Genomic DNA, 9,597 nt, shown 5'->3' on the forward strand with positions numbered 1-9,597 from the left:
CATTCAAAAGCCGGCAATAATACCCTGGGGAGCAGCACCCGGTGTCATTCCAGCATCTACGGGTGGAACCAAAGACTCCACCCCTGGCTGGAGATGGAATAGCCTCATGATCAAGGTGTGGGGTTCTAGATTCAAAAGACATGGGTTCTTTGGGGCACCTGAGTGGCTCAGTCAGTTAAACGTCCGACTTGGTTAAGTGTCCGACTTCTGCTTAGGTCATGATCTCACAGTGTGGGTTCAGGCCCCACATGGGACTCTGTGCTGTTAACACAGAGCTTGCTTCGGATACTCCGTCCCCATCTCTGTCTGCCCCTCCCCACACACATGTGTTCTCTCTCTCTCTCTCTCTCTCTCAAAAATGAACATTAAAAAAAAAAGTCGTGGATTCTACTCCCTGCTCTGTCACTTACTCACTCCGCGTTCTCATGCAAGTTAATTTAACCTCTCTGTGCCTTAGTTTCCTCATCTGCAAAATGAAGTCCATAAGAATATCCAATTAATAAGCTTGATGTGGGGATTAAAGAATGAAAGCAAACCACACAGCCCAGCACTGAGCCCACAGTAAGCAGTAGCTGATGCTGTCTCTCCAGGAGGAAGTCGGGCAAACAGTGAATAGTTAACAGAGGGCTTATTGTGACACTGTTCTAGGCCCTTTCCATGTCAATTCCCTCATTCCTCACAACACCCCACAAAAGTAGCTACTGTTACCATCCCCACTTTATAGATGAGGAAGAAAGTAGGGCACAGAGATGTTTCCTAATTTTCTAAGGTCATAGAACATACTAGAGAGTGACAGAACACAATGGTCCAGAGAGCTGTAGCCACCCTGAAGTGCTATCTGTGAAGATACTACAGCTTTTCTCTGTCACACATCCACTGCTCACCAACATGGCCTAAGTCCTAGGCTGGACCCTGGGGATCCAGATACAGAACTCAGGAAGCTTCCAGTGTTAGGGAGCATATAGATGCGAACCAAGACCACCACATCCTAACGAGCAGGGACAGAACATAATTCCTGGAGAGGAGCCAGCCTATGGAAGAATTTCTGGAAATCATGAGGCACCATTTGGACGTAGAGTAAGAAAGTTTCCATTTTGCTGTTAGCCTGGGCATTGATAAGAAGAGTACACTCTCTTTTTGCAGATGTGAGGCACGGTGTCACCCTGTAATGAAACTGGCCTCAGAACCCCACTATTCCCGATAATAAAAAATACCAGGACTTCTTCTCTTCCAATTATTAAGGGTCGAAAATGCTCAATTCATAAGACACAGCAGGTTCTGCACACCATTCAGTCCACAAAGCCAGCCCTCTGTTAAGCCAGTGCAGTGTGGATGAGGGGCCTCTACAGTCATGCTCTTCTTTTTTTTTTTTTAATTTTTTTTAAAGTTTATTTATTTTTGAGACAGAGAGAGACAAAGCATGAATGGGGGAGGGGCAGAGAGAGAGGGAGACACAGAATCGGAAGCAGGCTCCAGGCTCTGAGCCATCAGCCCAGAGCCCGACGCGGGGCTCGAACTCACGGACCGCGAGATCGTGACCTGAGCTGAAGTCAGACGCTTAACCGACTGAGCTACCCAGGCGCCCCTCTTCTTGACCCTCCAGGGGTGAACACACTGTTGGACCTCCAGCCACCCCACCTCACCTAACACAGGCTGGCACTCACAGCCGGCTAACGGCACCCACTACCCCTTCCCTCCGTGGGCCCAGAGCCCCTCACTTATTTTATGGATGGCGAAGCCTTTATACCAGTACTTGCCTTTTTACTTCTTTCCCAAAAAGTGAAGGAAATACTGAAATTCTATACTACCAAGAAAGCAGAGGGCGTGACTTTAAAAATAAGGAGATATCGTAGGAAGGACCTGATTGCTGACCAGGTCACAGTCAGGGCTCACATTCCACCATGTTAGCTCTGAGGTCTGCAGTATGTTGGTGGTCCAAGAACCCAGCTAAAGCCCCACTAGACTTTTTCTCAAAGTTCTTTTATTCTTTAATTCCACTCTCCTGGGTGAGATCAACTGAAAGGAGGAGGGCTTCACATTGTACTTGGATTTAAGATCCAAACTTCTCATCAGGGAGCACAAGACCAGTCTGACCTGAGCCCTGACTATCCCTCCAGCCTGAGGTCTCTCTCTCTCTCTCTCTCTCTCTCTCTCTCTCCTTCAACACTTTATTCATCTACTTCATAGCACCCATGCTCGGCCTGCTTGTCCTCAGATCCACTTCTCAAGCTCCCCCTCTGCCCCCCTGTGTTTCCTGCTTTGTGTTAGCTGGCTTCTGGCTAGGTTTGGCCAATGGCAACCACTGGGAGAAACTGGAAGGTGCCAGAAGGATTGCAGCTAGGTATCTCCTGCTTCTATCTCTGCCTTGGAAGCATCTCTGCAGCTGCTGCCTCTCCTCCTTGGCTCCTTTTCCATCGAAAAGGCCACCACAGTTCCAACTTCTCCCCCCTGGGCTCCAGCAGCACCGCCTCTTTCCATCATCCCTGCGGCCTCAAGTGGTAGCTGCTTCCTACTGCTTTGAGTCTCCGGCCTGCCTCCCTGCCCTCTGCTTGTCTTCTCAGGTCTCCGCCACCTCAGCAACCATTCCCTGCATTAAAATCCTCCTTCCAGGGCTGCCCGGGTGGCTCAGTTGGTTAAGCATCCGACTGCAGCTCAGGTCATGATCTCATGGTTCATGGGTTCAGCCCCATGTCAGGCTCTGCGCTGACAGCTCAGAGCCTGGAACCTGCTTTGCATTCTGTGTCTTCCTCTCTCTGCCCCTCCCTCCCCTGCCACACTCATGCTCTGTCTCTCTCTCAAAAATAAATAAGCTTTAAAAAAAGAAGAATTTTAAATCCTCCTTCCAGTATTTAAGTGATTTCTGTTTTTTCTGGTTAGACCCTCACTGATACATCACTTATCATTACTTGTCATTTTTTTAATTTAATTTGTCCCATTACTTAATTGTTGTCTAGACCAACTACCTGTAAGCTCAACAGGGCAGGGACTGGAAATATCTTGTTCATCAGTGCATCCTCTGTGCTCAGTATAGCACCTGGCACATAGTGAACTGACTTATTTAATAATGCAAAGTAATTGTCAAGCGATGAAAAGAAGTAAAATTGATGTTTCCCAAGAAATCTTCAAATTTCCAAAAGGATCATAGAACTGTCATTTGCAAATGGTGCGTATTTATGCACATGATTTGTTGTTCAAACAGCAGCAGAGAAAAGGTGTTTTTTTACCTTTTCTGCCAAACACAGGCCTGGAAACGGCCTTCAAGAAAGAAGTGGTGAATTAAGGGGTCTTGGTTAAGGAATAAACTCATCTCCCAGGGACAGGCCCCCTATCTCAGACACATGCCCACAGCCTGCCTGGGTCTGCACCACTGTGCACATGTGCTCTGGCTTGTGGGGACAAACCTTTTTGCCGTCTCCACGGACTTCTGCTCCGCCAGCTCCTTCTGCAGCTCCCTCTCCTTGGCCTCCTTCTGCCCAATGGGGCAGTCCTCGGGGACAGTGAAGAGGGACAGGGCATCTTTGCTGTCCTCTTCTCGGAGCACTTTAGCAAACACTTTCTCTGCCAGGAGCCGGACTTGCTCGTCCACCTCGGAGATGTTCAGCTTGGGAAACTGGCGTGGCATCTCGGCTAGCAGAAAAAGAGCAAGGGTTAGCCTCTGGAATTCCCAGATGGCCCGAGTCAGTGGGGTGGGGGAGGAGAAGCTACTAAAACAAGGGTCCTTGGGGTCAGCTGTCTTACTCCGGAATTCCCCAGACCAAACCCAGTGCACCAGCTTCAGAAACTAGCTCCATAAGTCATTGGATGTGAAGGGTATAGCACCACTCACCTTTCATGAGAAAGCAAATGTTCAGAAGTCAAAGAATGACCGAACTAACGTGTGTTTCTATTGTCCCGAACACAGGGGACCCACAAACCTCTCCTGGCTTTGTTTCCATGATGGGGAAGGGATAGGAGAGTTCAGTCCCCTCTCCTGCAGACTATCAGGGGTCCGTCTGGGTACAGCAATGACCAAACCTCACTCCCCACTGCATAAAGGGAAGATGAGAGCCCAAAGTTCTTAATGATTAGCCTAAGGTCCCATGAGATGGCCGCAGTGCTCTGGGCGATCCAAAGCCACATTCTTCATCACACAAAACACGCTCTTTTGCTGAAAAGAAAGAATCTACCATGACGGTTCTACCATTTCCCAAGTTTTCTGGAACTCTGAACAAGACACAGCAAATAAAATAAAGGTTTAGAGACAGAGATACTCTACCTTTCACAGCCCCGCTGAAAACTTACTTCCTCAAAGCTTGGCCTATCTCTCCTCACACTGGCTCCTTATTATCCCTAGGTGGCCTAAATTACCTGGTTTCTTCCTTTCTTTTCTTTCTTTCTACCTGTCTGTCTTTCTTTTAACATTTATATAGGACTTATTAATAGGTACACTCTGCCAAGCCCTTTCTACTTATTAACTCAGTGAATCCTATTATTCACATTTTACAGATGAGAAAATAAAGGCACAGAGAGCTAACTTGCCCGGGGTCACACTTTTACTAAATGAGCAGAGACTTGCGCTGTTCTCAGCCTTTGGCCCTCTGCCCCTTTCCTCTCTGAGCCTCTGTTCAGAGGTTTGAACCCAGGCACCTGGTCCCCATGCCTGTCTTCTTAACCACTACATTGTAGTGCTTCTCTTTGTCCAGCTAGGTGTCAGGGTAGGTTCCCTGGCTGTGCCCAGCATCACTCCTACGGAATGAATGAATACTGCATCCTATCAACAAGCTACCTTCACTAGAGCAGCTCTGGAAGAAGGGTGTCCTGTCTACCTATTACCACAGTTTCTTTGAGCAAGGTTTAAAGAGAGAGGTGGTTTAGTCAGCCGGGAGACGAGGATGAAGGTAAGACAGGAGCCCCGTTTCCGTGTGGCCAGGAAAGGAAGCAATTACAGGGGAGGAGAGGTTCACTGAGCAGCCTTGGGACAGTCACTCTCTGTGCCTCATAGTTTTCTCCTCTGTGAGATAAAGGGATGAGACTAGGCAGTCTCCAAGGCGCTCTCAGTTCTAAGTGCTGTAATTTCTAGATACCAGAGAGCTTTCTGGTGCTCAGGGAGGCTTGCTGCTCTGGTGTTCTCATGGGCCTAATTCATGACACAGACAGGAAGGAAGAAAGCAGTTCAAACACCAGTCAAAGTACATCTGTGAGCCCGTTGACTGTGAATCCAATTTCCTCCTTCCCTCCACACCCAGGATGATAGCTTTCCTGGGCCTCTCCCCTCCAAGTGATTGAGTGGGAGGGAGCTGCTGTGGAGGGAGGAAGTTGGCACGTAACTGTGCTGATCTGTAGCAGCAGAGAGCAAGACAGTGAAGGCCAGACCTGCAAAGAGGAAGAGACAGAGCTGTCTGTGGAGACGTCCACATCCTGATAGCACACAGAAGGGGAAGCTGGAAATCATCAGAACGGGGCTTGGGGAAAAAGGTGACAGAGAGAGAAATGGAGAGGAAGACACAGAACTAGAGCCAGGGGGAGCTGTTAGGTGAAAAGGAAGCTGGACCCCATCAACCCCTCTCCCCACTCTAAGGCTGCGGGTCAAGTGCAGCATTCTACAACCTCACAGGGCATCTCAGAAGTAGACATCAAACAGGGCTCGGGCAAGGGGCAGCAAATGCCATAAAGCATCCATACCATTTGACAGAATAAACCCAGTTCCAGAAATTGCTTCTAAGAAAAGAATCTGAAGGAAAAAGCACAAAGATGTTTACCTGCACTATTTATATAAAAAGCTTTAAAGTGTCCAAATAAGAGCACATTCACTTGAAGAAAAAAGTCAAGCAACCAAAATTATAATTATGAGGACAGTGTAATCACATAAAAAATATTGTGAAATAACAGTAAATGAAAAAATTAATACATAAAACTGTACCCATGCTTTTGTTGCAGTGAGATGAAAATGCATTCCCTTAAAGACAAGGGCTGGAAGAGAGACACATACTCGGATGACCAGATAACAGGACTGCATGTGTGAGGCAGTATCTGACTTTGATCACTGATGCTGTTATAATGTCATTTTAACAAACACAAAGAAGATAGAAAGAACATAAATATTTCTTAATGTTTATTCATCTTTGAGAGAGAGAGAAAGAGAGACAAAGTGTGAGCAGGCGAAGGGCAGAGAGAGGGAGACACAGAATCCGAAGCAGGCTCTAGGCTCTGAGCTGTTAGCACAGAGCCCAATGTGGGGCTCGAACCCACCAAACGCGAGATCATGACCTGAACCGAAGTTGGACGCTCAACCAACTGAGCCACCTAAGTGCCCCAGAAAATAAATAGACTGAAGAGGTTTTTTTAATGAAAGGAAACTAGGAAGAAAATCAAACTTCTACATCCCAGGTTTTGGTAATTAGGGTCCTCTCCCACCTAATCCACATCAGACACTGGCCAGCTAAGGGAATTAACAGCATTGAGATCCATCTCTGCATTAGCTCTTGCCCTGGACAGAAACTGTCCCCCACCACCTTCCTACCCCATAGCCCTTTCCCCTACAAACACACCCAGGCCTGACACAGCCCACCAGGCCTCCTCAGAAGTGGGCATGGGGTAGAGGGTCCTTTGTGCCTGAGGGCTCTTATGACAGACTGCCATGTCTTTCCATGAAGCATTTTCACCTCGCTGAAGTCAACTAAACATACATTTTGGGATGCATCTTTCTACAAAAGATCTTCTTTTCTCTTTAAATAGTTTAAACCAGCCTTTTCCCACCATGGTTCCATGAAAGGTCAACACTTGTTGCTGGTGAAACAGGTCCTGTGGTCAGTTATCAGGAAGATGCTATATCCCACAGTTCCTCACCCCAGATTCCCAAGGCACATCAATGACCCGAGGATAGGATCATATAGCAACATTTCCCCATAGAGATAGATTCCTTTCGTTGCAGAAGCCATATCAATCTCTTGCAGAATTATTACCAGTGTCTTCAATAAGTGGTGAAGACTTCACTCCATTCCTTAGTATAGATCAAGTAACCCAGCTGGGGTGCTGGGCTAAGTCAGTGAGCCTTAGGAGCCCATTATACATCTGTCTTCCAGACAGCTCCCTCCTGCCAACCCTCCCTCCACAGCCCGGCTCTCTTCTGAGACCTAGAGACACCTGGCAGGGCAGGCTTATGCAAGGCTTTCCTGCTTGCCTTTCCTGCTTATGCAAGGCTTGCCTGCTCTGTAGATGCCAAGCAGTTTCAGCTCCAGCTGCTTCTTTAAGCCTGGCTTTTACCCGTTTGTCAACCGTTTGTCAGCTGAAGCCGGCAGGCTTGGGAGGCTTAACCATAAATTCAATCAGCTAGGGATACAGCTTATCTCACTATTACAAACGACACCCTGTGACGAGCTTAAAGAAGTGTCACAAAGTTAGAAAGCTATAAAATGCCACCATTTCAACCAACAGTTACTTTTCATGGCACCATAGCCCCTCCAGAATGTAAGCACAGTACCACTCAAATCCCCTCCTTACACAAATGAAGCTGTTTCTTGCTCTTGCCAGGCTCCCACTGTCAGAACCCATGACACAGACCTGAGCCTGGGGCTGGAGTCTCCATGGCTGATCCTGAGCATGCCACACAGGCGAGGCCCTCAGGCCATGGGCCGTGTATGCCCGGAAGGCTGAGCTGAGTCCCTGTGAGTGCAGCTGGCTGGGTCCTGTCTGCTGCTGCTGGGGTGGGAGGTCTCTGTTTTGCATATCTGTGAGCTGCTGTGAGCAAGAGCAGGAAGTGCCTGGGCTGGAAATTCTTCCATGAATATGAAATGTAAGTGGAAAATTTCCAAGACTCCTAAAGGGCCCAGGTAATGCCAGCTATCCATAGCTGCTGCGTGCTGAACGCGGTGTCCTGGCCCTGTTCTCAGCCCTCTCCAGAGCAAGACACAAAGCCGCTGCCCCAACACAACAGTTCATTCAGCCTTTCTGACCTGACCGAGCACAGAAGACAAGCCACAGCCTCCCTCTAATGCCCAGACCTCTGAAAGCCAAGCAGGAACGTGCCACACCATCACCCTTGCTGCTTCCTCAGGCCTGGCCTGGTGACCAGGTTCATTCTACCAAGGGGATTGTCTACGGCACAACCTGGCCTGCCTTCCCTCACAAGGCCCCCCAAAGCAACCTCCCTGAAGGCACCCCAGCACTGACAGGAGTGGCGCTGAGCCCAGTTATCAATAGAGCTCCTCCTCTCCCTCCTCCTCTAAAAGAGCAAGGGCTTTGAACAGCTCCCTCCTTTCCCAGGAAAGGGACAGTGACTCTAGGAGAGGAGACTCCTTAGTATAGGAGCAGGCTAGGATGAAAAGCTGCCATGCCTTGTCCCACTCCTTCCTTTCTTCCCTGAAGGAATCTGACATCACAGGTGACTGGGCAGCCTGGACAGGCTCTACCAGATCCCGAGTACATGAGCATATGCGTGCGCGTGCACACACACACACATACACACACACACACACGGAAAAGAAGCATGTCCCTCTTGACCCCCCTGAGCCCACCTGCCCCGTCCTCCCCTCTTACTGCCGCTGTCTGCTCCCACGAGGGCCTCCAGCTCTGACTAGCCTCCTGGGCACTGGCTGCACTCGGCCACCCTGCCACCAGCAGCTGCTGCTCTCCCTGGGAATAGTAGAGCTGCCTCAAGTGACCCACAGGATCAGTTCTCTAAAAGCAAGCCTCAGAACCCACACAGTGACTTAGACAAATGGTACGGGTCTGGGAAATAACCGTGAGCAAAATGGCTATTTCTGTGGTGCTGTTGAAATCCTGGGGACAAGAGCCCAGAAAGGATGGGTCAGTTGTTTACCAGGAGGCTAGCTCCAGCCCTGACTTGGGCCTGAGTCACCTCCTCATGTCCAATTGTGAGATTGTGCCTTCCTAAGCCCACATAATGATTCCTGTGTGTGCAGAGCAGGATTACAGGGTTGACACATGATCCTCGGGCTGTTGCTGGGCTTTAGCTACCCAGAGATTATGACCCACCTGTCCTCACAGCTGTTTCATAAACACTGCGATCAGCAAGCTACAAGCAACCTAGGGGGAGGGGGATATTTATTCATTAAATAATTGAATGAACTTAAAGCATAGGGGGAAAAGGTCCAAGCCCTTAGTACTGCTCTGTCAGAGGGGAGGTGGGGCAAGTGATTCCTTCCTTTTGGGGGAGGAGGAGGTTCAATTGGGGCTGTAGTGGGAGCATCCTAGCCCATGCATCTGAGAACCTACCTGGATCCAGTTCAGGGAATTCTATTCTGCACCTGTAACCAGACCATAGATAGCCTCAGTCTAAACAAGCATTTTCCAAAGTGTAGTCTATAGAACATAAAAGGACAGAAGATGGGGTGCCTGGGTGGCTGAGTCGGTTAAGCATCTGCCTTCAGCTCAGGTCATGATCTCATGGTTTGTGGGTTTCAGCCCCACGTCCGGCTCTGTGCTGATAGCTCAGAGCCTGGAGCCTGCTTCAGATTCTGTGTCTCTTTTCTCTCTCTCTCTCTCTCTCTCTCTCTCTCTCTCTCTCTCTTTCTTGATGCCCCTCTCCCACTCATGCTCTGTCTCTCTCTCTCAAAAACAAATAAACATTAAAAACAATTAAAAAAAAAGGACATAAGG

At 48.8% G+C, this 9,597-nt stretch overlaps 1 protein-coding gene across 8 annotated transcripts in view; it reads right to left on the reverse strand.

The window, feature by feature from the left end:
• Positions 1–9,597, reverse strand: part of AMPD3 (adenosine monophosphate deaminase 3) — a 47,260-nt gene that overhangs the window by 33,630 nt on the left and 4,033 nt on the right. For 4 of the 8 annotated variants that reach the window (XM_027073163.2, XM_027073162.2, XM_027073160.2 and 1 more), the window contains exon 2: positions 3,402–3,627. In XM_027073163.2, coding sequence (XP_026928964.2) covers positions 3,402–3,622 — 221 coding nt within the window. In that variant the 5' untranslated portion in view covers positions 3,623–3,627. Of the gene's footprint in view, positions 1–3,401; positions 3,628–7,479; positions 7,502–7,539; positions 8,442–8,514; positions 9,157–9,597 lie in introns of those variants that run through there. The other 4 variants (XM_027073161.2, XM_027073157.2, XM_027073164.2 and 1 more) reach the window with 4 other exon arrangements.

Source organism: Acinonyx jubatus, chromosome D1 (assembly GCF_027475565.1).
Source record: "Acinonyx jubatus isolate Ajub_Pintada_27869175 chromosome D1, VMU_Ajub_asm_v1.0, whole genome shotgun sequence".
Classification (NCBI taxonomy): domain Eukaryota; kingdom Metazoa; phylum Chordata; class Mammalia; order Carnivora; family Felidae; genus Acinonyx; species Acinonyx jubatus.